Consider the following 15903-nt stretch of genomic DNA (forward strand, 5'->3'; position numbering starts at 1 on the left):
TTTTTTTTTTTTCATTTTTTTGAGATGAGGTTTTGCTCTTATTGCCCAGGCTGGAATGCAATGGCGTGAACCCAGCTCACCTCAACCTCCGCCTCCTGGGTTCAAGTGATTCTCCTGCCTCAGCCTCCTGAGTAGTTGGGATTACAGGCATGCGCCACCATGCCTGGCTAATTTTTGTATTTTTAGTAGAGATGAGGTTTCTCCATGTTGGTCAGGCTGGTCTTGAACTCCCAACCTCAGGTGAACCGCCTGCCTCGGCCTCCCAAAGTGCTAGGATTGTAGACATGAGCCACTGTGCCTGGTCGATCTCTTCTTTTTTTGTGTAATGATTTTTAGATTTTCTGAACTTAATATTTGACCAGTAGAGGTAAGGTTTGAACACCGGGAGCAACTTACAATAAATAATGTGAGTATGATTTTTCACTGTAAAATATATAAGAGTTTGTTATAACTGATGGGTTTTTCTCTGAAATGATACTGCAACATTGGTTAACTATTTTCCCCAAACAGATTTTTTTAAAATTAAGTTTTACATCAACAGGAAGAACATACTGGTTTTGGATGACTGACTGAATTTTAATGAATCTACAGTCTTTACTTGAAGTTTAGGTATTTTCAGGGAAGTTCTGTCTTCACCTTCTTCCTGGAACCCCAGGTTTTTATTAGACTTAGATTTTTAGATGTAAGAAAATATTAATTTAATTTCATTATGTTAAAGACTACTTTTCTATGCATGTGTAAACTGCTTCAAGCACTTAACAGGCTTCTTTTTTGTTTTATGATATAATACTTAACATATTAAGCATGCTTTGAAATGCATTTTAAGATAGAAAAGATTAATTTTTTAAGAATAACATAGACAACTTATTGCTAGTATTGTATTGACTAGATCCATTCTAATTTTTATTGTTATTGGATAATCAGGCAAGAGCTCTGTAGATTTTTTTTGCCTTTAAGAAAAAAATTTCAGTGGAATGGAATTAACAAACATAGGTAGGCTTTCTTTTTTGGTGAGGGTTGGAGAGATAGGGTCTCACTCTGTCATCTAGGCTGGAGTGCAGAGAGGTGCCATCTCATCTCACTGTAACCTCTGCCTCCCAGGCTCAAGCAATCCTCCCACCTCAGCCTCCCAAATAGCTGGGACTATCACCTGGCTAATTTTTGTATATTTTGTAGAGACGAGGTTCTGATACACTGTTCAGGCTGGCCTCAGACTCCTGGGCTTAAGTGATCTGCACACCTTGGCCTCTCAAAGTGCTGGGATTCTGTGGGATTTGCATCTGGCCTAAAACATAGGTATTAATAGTTGATATTTAAGGTAAGAATAATATTTTGAATATTTGAAAAGGTGTTGAACACTAATAATTTTGGAAAGCCTTTTCTACAAAATTTTGAGTAAAAGAAAGAAAAAGAGGTTTTGGCAGAAAGATAAGGAACGCCAGAATACACTGATTTAATTCTTAGAACCTATACCAAAATATTAAGAATTTATCCTAAAGTAAAATTTGACATCCCGTGGTTTGGAGAGTTTAACTTTAGGAATAATTTATAACAGAAACATATATAGGAAAATTTTTATCTTGATTTTCAGTTTTTGCAGAGTGCTTTGAAGGTAATACATCGCTGTCTTAAGGAGTGTTGTTTTGAAAAACAATAGGTTTTGCTTTAAAATGGTTACACCTTTTCCAGGTAGAGCAATTAAAAAATTCCCCTTTCAACATACTTTGTTTTTATATTACAGACATTTAAAGAAGTGCCAATATGGGAAGTATTTGTTGTCCAGGCTGGAGTGCAGTGGCACTATCTCAGCTCACTGCAAGCTCCACCTCCCAGGTTCACACCATTCTCCTGCGTCAGCCTCCTGAGTAGCTGGGACTATAGGCGCCTGCCACCACACCCGGCTAATTTTTTTGTATTTTTAGTTGAGATGGGGTTTCACTGTAGCCAGGATGGTCTCGATCTCCTGACCTCATGATCCACCTGCCTCGGCCTCCAAAGTAAATTTTTTCCAGACGGAGCATTGCTCTGTTGCCCAGGCTGGAGTACAGTGGCACGGTCACGGCTCACTGCAGCCTCAACCTCCCAGGCTCAAGTGATCTTCCCAAGTAGCTGGGACCACAAGTGTGTGCCACCATGTCTGCCTAATTTTCTTATTTTTTGCAAAGGTGGGGTCTTGCTGTGTTGCCCAGGCTGGTCTTAAACTCCTAAGCTCAAGGGATCCCCCACCCTCGGCCTCCCAAAGTGCTGGGATTACAGGTACGAGCCACCACGCCTTGCCTTATGAAGTAGGTTTTTTTTTTTCTTTTTTTTTTTTTGAGTCGGAGTCTCACTTTGTCGCCCTGGCTATAGTGCAATGGCGCGATCTTGACTCACTGCAGCCTCCACTTCCTGGGTTCAAGCGATTCTCCTACTGAGTAGCTGGGATTACAGGTGCCCACCACCGGCCAGGCTAATTTTTGTGTTTTTAGTAGAGATGGGGTTTCACCATGTTGGCCAGACTGGTTTCAAACTCCTGACCTCAGTTGATCTGCCTGCCTTGGCCTCCCAAAGTGCTGAGATTACAGGCATGAGGCACTGTGCCTGGCCTGTGAAGTAGTTTTAATATATATATATATATTTTACTTGACTAGTGTAGGTTACTGCATTCTCTTTTCCTGAGGCAGTCTGTATTCTCAAGATTACATGTATAGTACTAATAATACTAGTAAGTGGGAATTACTTTTGGATTATGTGACAGCATTTTTATGTAGCTATTGTTTAAGTCCCTAGTGGTCCTACCTTCATTTCCTCTGAATTCCCTTAATTTTCCTAGAATTTTAAGAAGGTTAAGAACCGTGTCCTGTTTGTATTTATTTGTAGTCTATAGAAGGTTAATGCTGGAAAGAAATCTCTTTCAGCCTACAGCACTAATCCAGAAATGGTTGAAATGCTTTTTTATTTAAGAATAAAATCTCATGTCTGGACTGTTGCATCTCTCTAATATGTGCATATGGAATTTTCCCTTTGTCTAATCCATCAGATAATTTTTTTTCTCTTGTTTTCATGGGAGAGAATTAAAAGGATTAAGCTGCAGAGTTTTAAAAAATGTTTCATTTAAAAAATCGCCAAACGTAAAAAAAATAACTTGAGAAATGTTAGGAAACAAATTATAGTTTTAACTACCACAGTTATAATTTTCTTACTGGTTGTTACATGTTGATACTTCCTTTTAGTATTTCTCTTTAGTTGGCATTTAAGAGGCCATTATCCTCTCACTAGAGGTAAATGTGTTTTTTGATAATCTAGCTACAGCCTGCTTTCTGCCTAGTTTGTGCTAGCTCAGTCCTAGGACATTAGATACCTAATCATCTTAAGAGAATTTAACCAGCAGATTAGAGTGATCTGGTTATTTGAGCCACTTATTAGACAATAATAACTCTCTTAATCATATTGATCTGTACTTTTTGTGCATTATTAAAATCGAGCATAGTTTTTAAAGCCCACATACAATTTTAATTTCGAGCACAACAAGGTCAAGTTAAAATCTTCAGGCTTAATATTTTACATGAAGTTGTACTTTTTTTAAAATTAGAAGTAGCATACAGGTTGTTATTTGGAAGGCTCCAAGGAAAGCATTATCAGTTTTTTGTTTGTTTGGATTTTTACTAAGAGAAATGAACCTAGTTTCATGTGTGTATGCATGTGTGTACCCATCTTCAGAATTCTGAAATAACTGAATTTCATTAATGTTAGACTTATCAAGTGGCTGGAGGCAGATAACTGTACAGTTGCTACAGTGATTTCTAATGGATTCAGATTATTAATATAATACCTGTTTATTGCTTCCTAACAGTATGTAAAAAAATAAAAGTTGCCTACATATAAACCTAGTTATGGTAATTAAGCTTGATAAAAAATGTCTTTCTAAGATTAAAGGTTTGGGGCTTTTTTTTTTGAATCTCACTAGTAGACCGAGTAAAAGAATATACAGTAACTAATTTATTTTGAGTATTGCTTTTGTCATTCCCTGCTGTTACTAAGATTTAACAGCAAGAGTCTCTGGGTCTAGGTATATCTCAGTTTACATAAGATTTCTTTCTTTTTTTTTGTTTTTTGTTTTTTGTTTTTTTTGAGACAGAGTTTCGCTCTTGTTGCCCGGGCTGGATGGAGTGCAGTGGTGTGATCTTGGCTCACTGCAACCTCCACCTCCCAGGTTCAAGCGATTCTCCTGCCTCAGCTCCCCAAGTAGCTGGGATTACAGGTGCCCGCCACCACGCCCAGCTAATTTTCTGTATTTTTAGTAGAGACAGGGTTTCACCATGTTGGCCAGGCTGGTCTCGAACTCCTGACCTCAGGTAGTACACCCGCCTCAGGCCCTGAAAGTGCTGGGATTACAGGCGTGAGCCACAGCGCTCAGTCTGATTTATTTCTTAAAAGTTGTATGCAGAATGATTTAAAGTGTATTAAGTCTGTTAATGAAAGAAACAATATAGTGAATTCTTTTTTAAGCAAAGTACCGTAAATTGATATTACTGGTAATTTTTATTTTTAACATATAGCTGACTTTGCATAAAGATATACAGTTACATGAATGTTATAAGAAAGATAGCAAACAGGCTTTGTGTTTTCATTTGTTTAAAATAGCAAATTATGGGCAAGTTATCTTACAAAAAGGTAGCCTTTTAAATTAATTGTACCTTTTATATTTTATTTAGCTTATATTGATTTTCATCTCTCCTTTAAAAACATTATTTAAATAGTACAGTGAGGGTACAATGAAAAAGATTTCATGGAATGCCATGTCAGAAAATACAGTGTCAAAACAATTTCAGTAAATTTTTTTCTCAAAATCCTCTTCAGAAATAACATATTCCCTTAATCCTAGTACAGATAAAAAACATGTCATTTTAATTTGTTTAGAAGTTACGAGATTGTGAATTGTAAGTAACATGGAATAACTTCCAAGTTTCTATACTCATTTTTCCCCCCCTGGTTTCTATTTTTATTTCCTCTGAAGTTTATGAAAGTTAGTGGAAGTTGCAACCAAACTGTTAGTTTGCTAGTATTCAGTAGATATTCTCATGTTATATTAGATTACCACAGTGTAAAATAGAAGACATCATAGAAAGTGAAGGAATAATCCAGAAAGAAGTGTATTCTTTGGCTATTAAGTCTTATTCATAATATAACTTTAAGATTTGGGAAGAATGTTATGAAATTACTGTTTTTATTTTATTGCATTTTCTTAATATCCTTTACGTCACTGTGCATTTGACATGTAACCTAGATGAATAAAAATTTTGAAAAAGAAATGTTTCCTGTTACTCTGTTGAGGATGGTGTTATGTGGTTCCCTACCAGTTAATTCATATTAGGTGTTTCTGAATCAAGAAACTTGCTTTTCTGTAATGAAATAAATGGTATTAGTTTCTAGTTAATATAACAATAGATTTTACGTATTTGGGGGATTATTTTTAGGTTTTTTGGTAATTGAGAAAAGAATACCACTGTGAACATAAAAAGTCAAGATTTTTTTTCTTTAAACTGTATGTGCTACTAAACTATCCTATTAAAAATTGATGAATATTTGAAAAAATAGCAAAATTTAGACTGATTCAAGGAGAAATCAAAAGGCTAGAATGTGGAATGAATGACTCTTTAGCAGGGTACGTAGACATAGGGATGTGGCTAATATGTCTAAATTTTGTGCTCTTTCTCGCTGTATGCAGTATAGATATTTCAGTTTTTTTTCTCTACGGATCTAAATCCTCAAAGCAGTAGGTCATGGATTTGTCCCTGAAACAGATAAATTGAAAGATGGTGACCTCTTCAGGTGCCTCACTTCTGTATTTATAGCTTTTCTTAAATATCCAGATTAATTACCTGAGTTATCTTTCGAATAATCCCACTTGAATCAGAGACTTCACAACTTTATAGTTAGTGGTGACACATTAAGTTGTTTTTTCTTTTGATCAGCTTTTCTATTACTCTGATAATCTTGAATCTTTGCTTTTACCTCTTTTGATCTTTTCAAAATGGTAAACCCTTCATCAGTATCATAAATAACTTTCGTGGGTGGACAAAATGATGTAACATTTACCAGTATAAGGACAAATTTAATCCTTAAAATCTTATTTTCATCTTGGAAACTTTATAACAAAAAGTTTAAATTTTTAATAATTAAGTATAATGGAAAAAGTACAAAATACATTCATTTGGTTTTATTTTAAAAATGACTTAACTCCTAAACATAAAGTTTCAGTGCATATTGCTGCATTTCATTTCCATGTAGCCCTATCTTAGACGTTTTTCCTTTTACTAAAATAATTTTCTGATGTTATTCTGAAGAAAATACTACATATATAGTTTTTGGTATTTAAGGCTTTTTTTCTGGACATGGCCCTTTATAGATTTTTATCTTTTGTTGATGAAATTCTTTTCTAAGAGATGTTTTGAAAATGACTGCTCTCTTTTCAAATTATTCTGCATGTATTTTCCATTTTTTTGATTGATATTTTTACACTTGATCTTAGTCAAAAGGCCAAGAAGCGATGATTGGTATTTTTATTACAGTTTTTACTCTTTCCTTTTTGAGATGGAGTCTCGCTCTGTTGCCCAGGTTGGAGTGCAGTGGCGCGATCTTGGCTTACTGCCACCTCTGCCTCCCAGGTTCAAGTGATTCTCCTGCCTCAGCCTCCCGAGTAGCTGGGACTACAGGCGTGTGCTACTCTACTAGGCTAATTTCGGTATTTTTAGTAGAGACAGCGGTTTCACTATGTTGCCCAGGCTGGTCTGAAACTCCAGACCTCAAGTGATCCACCCACCTCAGTCTCCCAAAGTGCTGGATTACAGGCGTGAACCACTGTGCCTAGCTTCATTTGTAAATATACATTTTCATCTTGGTAAATATTCTAATGTGTAATGAAACTGCTTTTTTTTTTCTTGAGTAGGTTCTATTAAAATGCAAATTTCCTTCTGTAGCTCTTGAGGTTTGCCTCTTTCCCTCAGTCCCTCATGCCCACACCTTATTCCCCATATTTAGATTCCTTGGCTAGATAAGGTGTAAGATTTTTTGCTTTTCACTATCTGGATTGAGGCTAAGTATGATGTTTACCCCCTCCTTCTTTCTCTTGGTGTTGTGTGGATAACAGAACCGGGCCTAGGCCATCAAAGGGCCTGTAATAGGTCCTTTGACAGCAACAAGACAGATTTTTTTTCTTCTCTTAGTGAGGAGATTGGAGAGATTGGGTATGGCAAAGAGGAAGAAGGGAATTTCTTCTAGGCTTTATTGTATATTACCATGGCTACATAGACATTGAAATGGGGGTCAAAGGGGCCAACCATGTATTTGTCCATTGCCCCACCTTTCCTTGTGCCTTAGACTTAGCAATAGAAAGGGAAGGAGGAATGATATTCCCATGTGTCTCTGCGTTACAAGAATTGTTCATGTTTCCTAGATTTAGTTAGCGTTCATGAGAGAGTGACAACACTTCTGTTAGTGGAGGTGCTCTTGTAGGCAAGATGATGCTAAATGTAGATTAATCCCGAGCAATTTCCATTTGGCTTTGAAACATTTTTCTATGAATACATGTAAGCTGACATTTCACTTCAAACAAAAATAAAAAAGTCACGTTTGTGATGACCTTATTCAACTATGAATCCTAGCCAAAGCATTCACTTACCGAGTTGGGTTCATCTATGACTAACATCAGGCACTGGCATAGGCACTGATGTTCCTCAGAGCTTCTTGCATGCCAGTGGTATACAGCAGAGTATACATGCAAAGGTAAGCAAACAAACAACAAAATAGGGCAGGTGCTAAGTATAATGGAAAGGCAGTGCAGTGGACCAATATTTAAATTCCTTTTGTGTTCTTTGTTAACGTTACCTTTAACCCTCACCATAACTCCGTGAAGACAAACCCTCAGCATAACTCCGCGAAGACACTGATTAGTGAAATAGTTTACCAGGGTCATGTAGCTAAGAGGGAATAGGCAGGGCTTTAACTTGTGTCTGCTGCCAAAAATCTGTAGTTCCTGTGCTGGGAGCACCAGTCTCATCCTGTATATTCTTCTTTCCTTCAGCAGTGAGAACAATTTTAGTCTGTTGTGGTTTCACCTAATTAGGACTCAAATTTTCGTCTGTAAAATGAGAGTAGTGTTTGTTTAGTTTTAAAATCCTGTGCTTCTGATTATCAAACCTGGAAAGGGGAATTTGTCATGGGATGAACATAGTAAAGGAAAAGTTAGGTTTTGTTTTGATTTGTTTTTGTGATTCAGATTAATGAGATTTAGAACATACTTGAAAAGGAAACTAATTCATAAAATTAAACATTTGATGGCAACAATGCAGAAGACTTAAGGTCATAAGAGGGTAGACCTCACTGTATCAGGAATATGCAACAACACAAATATATCTATATTTTGGTATTTGAAAAGTTAGAACCTATTTAGTGTAGGATAGAAGCTTCGTGAGACAGTACAAACCCATTTCTAGCATAAAATGGATGAGTTGATGTTTTTAAATAAAAAGTAGTTGGTAGACTTTTAAAAAATTCTAAAATATTATTATTATTATTTATTATTATTATTATTATTATTATTATTTTTTGAGACGGAGTCTTGCTCTGTCGCCCAGGCTGGGGTGCCGGGGCCGGATCTCAGCTCACTGCAAGCTCCACCTCCCGGGTTTATGCCATTCTCCTGCCTCAGCCTCCCGAGTAGCTGGGACTACAGGCGCCCGCCACCTCGCCCGGCTAGTTTTTTGTATTTTTAGTAGAGACGGGGTTTCACAGTGTTAGCCAGGATGGTCTCGATCTCCTGACCTCGTGATCCACCCGTCTCGGCCTCCCAAAGTGCTGGGATTACAGGCTTGAGCCACTGCGCCAGGCCCTATTATACTTTTTTAATAATAGAGATGGGGTCTTGCTATGTTGCCCAGGCTAGTCTCGAACTCCTGGGCTCAAGTAGTCCTCCTGCCTCATCTTCCCAAAGTGCTGGGATTATAGACTGTGCCCAGCCGTTGGTGGGTTTTTGACCTTTAACTTTCCCTGTGTTGTCATTGTAACAGCAAACATTTCAAAAGAATTTGATCAGGAGGAGAAATAGCACCTGAGTTATCCACAGATTGAATGGTTATTAATTATTTAACACAGAAGTGTTACATTAACTCTATAGAAAGATGCTTTTGATGATTATAGAAAAACCAATAAGTTCAGTATTAGAAATTTATGTTTTAAGATTGTGACAGACATCAGAGCTGGCAGATGGGAGAATGTGCAGCTTGGATAACTTAAATGTTGTAAGCATGGAATGTGCCTATGTTAATGACTGAATCTTAAATTGGAAATGTTTTCATGTATAACTTTACTTGAAGTAATTACTTTGATATTTTTGAAAATCAAAACAGTCTCTTTGTAGCAATGCAGTTGTTTTAGTAGCATAGAGGAATAATCATGTGAGAGCAAGGGCAGTATCCCATGTTGATTCTATCCTATAATGAACTGATAGAGTCAAATAGATAACAGCTTCTGTTTTTTTTTTTTTTTTTTTTTAGATGGAATCTTGCTCTGTTGCCCAAACTGGAGTGTAGTGGTGTGATCTCAGCTCACTGCAACCTCCGTCTCCTGGGTTCAAGCAATTCTCCTGCCTCACTCAGCCTCCCAAGTAGCTGGGATTACAGGCACACACCACACACCCAGCTAATTTTAGTAGAGACGGGTTTTCACCATGTTGGCCAGGCTGGTCTCAAACTCCTGACCTCAAGTGGTTTGCCTGCATCAGCCTCCCAAAGTGCTGGGGTTACAGGTGTCAGCCACTATGCCTGGTCAGCTTCTGTTATTAATGTGCTGAATTTTCCTAGCTCCTCCCCAGCGATTTTTTTTCCCCTTCAAGATATATTTCTTTTAAAAAGCAGATAAAATAACTGCAGAATCTTACCTGTCATTTACTTCTGTATAGCAAGAATCACATTTTAAAAGAATATCACAAATTGTTACCATAAGTTAGCTAATATTTGTATAGTAACTCAGAGTAAAAATCCTGACGCCTAGTGCTTTTTTTTTTGAGACAGAGCCTTGCTCTGTTCCCCAGGCTGGAGTTTAGTGGCATGATCTCGGCTCACTGCAACCTCTGCCTCCCAGGTTCAAGCGATTCTTGTGCCTCAGCCTCCCCAGTAGCTGGAATTACAGGCGTGCACACCACTACACTCAGCTAATTTTTTGTATTTTTAGTAGAGATGGGGTTTCACTGTGATGGCCAGGCTGGTCTCAAACTTCTGATCTCAAGTGATCCACCTGCCTTGGCCTCTTAAGTACTTGGATTACAGGCATGAGCCACCACACCTGGCCCCAAGTGCTTTAAACAAATCTTATTTAAGTTTGGTTTCCTAATGATAGTGTAAAATGACCTTGGAACACAAGATCCTTAATTGTGGTTTCTTGTTGGAAGACAAAGTTGGAAAGACAACCATTTCATTATTTTATTGAAGTTTATATAGTATTGACTTGTCATTGTTTGAATATATTGGAAATGAAAAATGACAGTGATCATAATTTATTTTCAATTTTAAGTGTAATATATGAAAATATTGCTGTCTCTGTTTATGATGAATACTAAATTTAAGCTAAGTTATAAGGTGTGCTGTTTGGAAATATGGAAGATACAAGAATGAAGCCAGATAACAAGTTTATGCTTGTATTTCCTACTGATGAAGACTTTCAGACGAGTTATTTTCATGGGTAGGTGATGTCACTCTGCATGTATACACTTATACTTTTTTGCATGATTATACATGTAGGAGTGGTACAATTTTGACTTGACTATTGACCTGTTGCCTCAATTTGGGGATGGGGTGGAGAATATGAGGGCAAGATGCTCTGAATGGTATTAGTCATATAAATTTTAAAATAACTCACTAAAATAACTTACTACAAACACCTAAAAAAAAGCCCTTAAAAAATAGAACATACGGTCAAATAGTCAATATTGTACTTGGCCCTCATATCTTCTGCACCCAAGTATTTGAACATCACACAGTATCTTGATTCCATAGTAATCATTTTGAACTCTGACGAGAACGCCATAGAATATTGCAACTTTCTTTTCTTTTTTTTAGAAAAGAAAAACCTCAAACACGAATCAGTTTCTTGATATTTAAACTAAAATCAATTACAAACTGATACCAAGGCCACACTGTTTAATTTTTTGATCATTGAACTTGATTTACCCCTTAAGGGGATCTGGAAATTATTTTTAAGTGGTCAACTAAAGTTGTCCTGATCGTCAGAATTTCATATTGTGACATGTCTGTTCTTTATACAGTGGCACCTAACAACTCATTTGCTTTTATGTTTGGTCATTTTGTATTTAAAAAATATCACTACATAAACCTGTGGTTTGGTAGTTGAGTTTTAAGGGGTCACTACCCAAAGTGTGTTTTTGTTCAGTGACAATTGACACAATGGATATTTGTATTAAAATAGTAATACTTCATTGTGTTACATTATTATGATTCATTGACATATATGCATTCCTTCATAGTCAAGAGTTTCATAAAATAGGTGTGTTTAATATTCATTTGTTGGATGATATTTTAAAAACCTTAATGGAAATAAATAGTTTGCTTGCGCTTCATAAATAGCCTTTGGGGGAGAAAACAGCATTCCTTTATTTCTGCTTTATATTAAAATAGGGGTAGTAGAGGGATTTCTTACTTGAAGGGAAACTTTATGTTTGCTTTTTGCTGTTAATGTTTTTCTTAAAAAAGGGGTAGAATTAGCCTTTTAAAGCATGTATCTATTCTACAAGCATGAATTTTGACTTATTTTAGCATGAATTGCTGCAGTGTAATAAATTTACCTTGAAATTCAGCTGCCTTTTTCAGCCAGTTAGGGGGATCTCTGAGGGTGGAAGGGACCTCTTCCAGTAAGAACTTTAATATCTTCTTGTAAAATCACCCATAAGATTGCATATCATTTAGTTGGAGTATGAGCTGGTTGTCTTTCTTAGGGAAAAGGAAATAGAAATATCCCTCATAAGATACCCAAAGCAAAATCCTGAAAATGGATTTTGTTGTGTTGTCTTTTAATAGAATGTCATAAAGTGTATAACATCCCTGTTATTATAAAAAGACTTTACTGGAAATAGATACATTAGTCAAAGAGCTCTAGTGTTAACCTTATTTCTTTAGGACATAGCAAAATATATTTGATTTTCTTTTCTGAATCTACTAGAGACTTTTATATTACCCAGTAAGAGAAAGAACTAGATTCATTCTTTTAAAAAATATAAATTGGGTTTTAATAATTTGCATCAGTTTTTTCCTTTAAGAAATCAGTTCCACTTTTCTCTGTGGAGTCATCCTTTTTTTCTTAATCTTGCTCTTTAAAAGTATGACAGGAATTCAGTGTAACATTGTTGAGTATAGTCTTGTCTTCCGTTCTTCATAGTAACACTCCTTTTCCTCCTTCCAAAATATGTCCGTCATCTTTGTAAGCTTGGATTATCTTTTTCACTTTCACATTTTGTACAAAATACTAGATCTATAAAGTGCAGCTTTTCTGATCAAATAGAATAATGAAGGCAACTGACATTAGAGGGCTCTTACTAGTGTCAGAAGTATTTTTCACCCCGCACGTTAGATACAAGTATACATTTTCTTTCCTCCCTAGATGGACCTCCAGTTGTAGCTCATTATGATATGTCTGACACCAACTCTGAGCCAGAAGTGGTAAATGTGGACAATTTATTGGCGGCTGCAGTAGTTCAAGAGCACAATAATTCTGTAGGCGGCCAGGACACAGGAGCTACCTGGAGGACCACCGGGCTTCTAGAGGAGCTGAATGCAGAGGCAGGTTGGTCTTCCCCATTCCCCTTCTCTAATGGTGTAATATGCATGTGTCCTGGCAGCTGTTTTCCTTGTAGTGGACCCTGATGAGGAGAACAGGTCATACCAGAGACATCTGGCATTGAATGATTGATTGTGACTATCCAGGCTGCCATTTATACCCGAAACAATTTGGATAGCTTGTCATTCATCTTTCCTACTCAGAAGGAAGTACAAATAAGAGCATTTACGACATTAATTGTAGGTATTCGTAGGTTTCAGTAGGCATATTTCTTGGATTAAAAATGCCCAATATATGCAAAAATGACCCAGATATGCTCATATTCTTTGGCCAGTTCTTTCTCTCACTTTAATTCTGGGTAGTGACCTTGCAGCTTGGATAGGGAATCATTGAATCTCTCTCCCTGTGGGGCTGGCTCTTCATACACAGTGCTGCCACTGTTTCTTGTGCTTCTTGCTGTGGAGTGAGCCTGTTAATTGCTCTTCAGTAAGTTCTCATTTGTCTTTTCTAACCCCTTTCTTTTAGTTTCTGTCTCTGTTAGCTCAGGAAAAAAAATCTCTGTCCCTGTCTTACATTTTTTTAGTTTTGTGATTATTCTTTAAAGTGGTATTTATTCACTAAAAAATCCACTGCTATTACCTTTGAAAAACTTTCACGATACCTCCAAGTCTCCTTCAGTATTTTCCTCAACCCTTTCAGCATTCTAATTTAAGCCTTTTTGTTGTTGTGAAAGTACTAGCACTGAACATTTAAGAAGAGAAGGGGATTGAGAGACTGCTTATGTAGTGTATAATTTCTTTAGTGTTGCTGAAAGATTATAGTTTTCTAGTTAATTTATAAATGCATTGGTTTTATGAGTTATCTAATAGTTTAATCACTACCTAAAGTTACTTTTATGAAAAATGAGTTTTATAAAAAAATGAGTTATAGTTTAGAACTTTTTATATTGAGACAGAACTCCACTGATTGTTGTTGTCTTTTTTTTTTTTTTTTGAGATGGAGCCTTGCTCTGTCGCCCAGGCTGGAGTGCAGTGGTGCGATCTTGGCTCACTGCAAACTTCACCTCGCGGGTTCACGCCATTCTCCTGCCTCATCCTCCCGAGTACCTCGGACTACAGGCGCCTGCCACCACACCTGGCTAATTTTTTGTATTTTCGGTAGATACGGGGTTTCACCATGTTAGCCAGGATGGTCTCCATCTTCTGACCTTGTGATCCACCCGCCTCGGCCTCCCAAAGTGCTGGGATTACAGGCATGAGCCACCACGCCCAGCCTGTTGTTGTCTTAAATGATTCCTTTCATAATCTTTGATTGGAACTACAGAAAAATCACTTGTTTGTTGACGTGATTGATTTACTGTAGCTAATTTTGGAACACAACCTGGATTTAGTTTTGATTTTTTTTTTTTTTGACTGGTAACTGCCTGTTTGTCCTTGGACCAGTTGTTTCTCCTCTGGACTTCAGTTTTTATATATGTAAATACTTGTTTTGCCCAACAAGTGTCTTTTAAGGATTTATTAATATGTATTAATACAAATACTTTGCAAAGAAATAATAATGCTTCTGGGCACAGTGGCTCATGCCTGTAATCCCAGCACTTTAGGAGGCCGAGGTAGGAGGATCACTTGAGGTCAGGAGTTCAAGACCAGCCTGACCAACATGGTGAAACTCCATCTCTACTAAAAATACAAAAATTAGCTGGGCGTGTTGGGTGTGGTGGTGGACACAGTTGTGGGTGTGGTGGTGGATGCAGTGGTGGGCGTGGTGGTGGGCGCCTGTAATCTCAGCTGTAGAATTGCTTGAACCTGGGAGGCAGAGGTTGCAGTGAACTGAGATTGTGCCACTGCACTCCAGCCTGGGTGACAAAACTAGACTGGGTCTCAAAAAAAAAAAGGAAGTAATAATGCTTTATATCAGTGGAAAGTAGTTTGGCCACATTTTGTACAGTGTGTGTTTCTAAGTTACTTTGTTTATTTATTTATTTATTTGAGATGGCATTTCGCTCTTGTTGCCCAAGCCAGAGTGCAATGTTGCGGTCTTGGCTCACTGCAGCCTCGGCCTCCTAGGTTCAAGTGATTCTCTGGCCTCCGACTCCCGAGTAGCTGGGATTACAGGTGTGCACCACTGCGCCCAGCTAATTTTTTGTAGAAATGGTGTTTCACCATGTTAGCCAGGCTGCTCTCGAACTCCTGACCTCAGATCATCTGCCCACCTTGGCCTCCCAAAGTGCTGGGATTACAGGTGTGAGCCACCACACCCAGTCTTGTAATTTGTATATTAGATGGTTTATCTTTGTTTTTCATCCTTTGACAATTAAGTCATCCATTCCACTTCAGTTTTATTTCCCTGTTTTCTTAGTCTTGCCATTAAATACAGACCATTTTATAATAAAGTTTTGGGGTAAAAATGAGTGATTACCAACGTTTTGCTCTTCATATGCAGAATTGTTAATATTAGGTTGAACCATATGGAATTATTATTTGATTTTTTGACCTACCACAAATCCAGCCATTTCATATGACTTAACTGAATAGTGCAGAGTTTGAGGTTTTAAAATATCATTAAAGTTTAGCTTTTGGGATAGCATTCACATTTTCAGATTCAAGTAATTGTTAGCCCGATTATTTAAAAAGCACTCTTAGGAAACTCCCACCATTCTTTTTAAGAAATAAAGCATGGTAAAAGTATGTGAGGAGGAAAACAACTGTGGCTTCAGATGTTTTCCTTCCCTTTGCCCTTCCCATGCCACAACTATCCTAAATTTGATACTTAATGTGTGGTATTCCTATGTATTTCTTTATATATTTGTACTATATTTGTTATGTATCTAAATAAGCATGTTTTTAAAACTAATTGGTATCACATTGAAGGTAATCATTTGAAATGTGCTTTTTTAGTTAAACATTTTATGAGTTTTGTTGTTGTTATGTATGGCTCTAGTTCATTCATTTTCCACTACTATTTAGTATTCCACTATATGAATATGTCACAATTTACCCATTCTCTTGTTGGACATTTTGGGTGCTGTCTTAAGTGATACTGCTCTTAACATTTCTTTATGTGTTTTTTGGTATATGT

The 15903-nt window shown here is 37.0% G+C and overlaps 1 protein-coding gene across 2 annotated transcripts in view; it reads left to right on the forward strand.

Annotated features, from left to right (window-relative positions):
* Positions 1-15903, forward strand: part of LOC105516999 (chromosome unknown open reading frame, human C18orf25) — a 97199-nt gene that overhangs the window by 59254 nt on the left and 22042 nt on the right. Inside the window, exon 3 of one of the 2 annotated variants that reach the window (XM_011949339.1) lies at positions 12649-12831. The exons of the other annotated variant lie outside the window; for it this stretch is intronic. Within the exon in view, the coding sequence (XP_011804729.1) occupies positions 12649-12831 (183 nt within the window). The remainder of the gene's footprint in view (positions 1-12648; positions 12832-15903) is intronic. 2 annotated transcript variants of the gene reach the window in all.

This window comes from Colobus angolensis, unplaced genomic scaffold (genome assembly GCF_000951035.1).
Source record: "Colobus angolensis palliatus isolate OR3802 unplaced genomic scaffold, Cang.pa_1.0 Scaffold299, whole genome shotgun sequence".
Taxonomy (NCBI): domain Eukaryota; kingdom Metazoa; phylum Chordata; class Mammalia; order Primates; family Cercopithecidae; genus Colobus; species Colobus angolensis.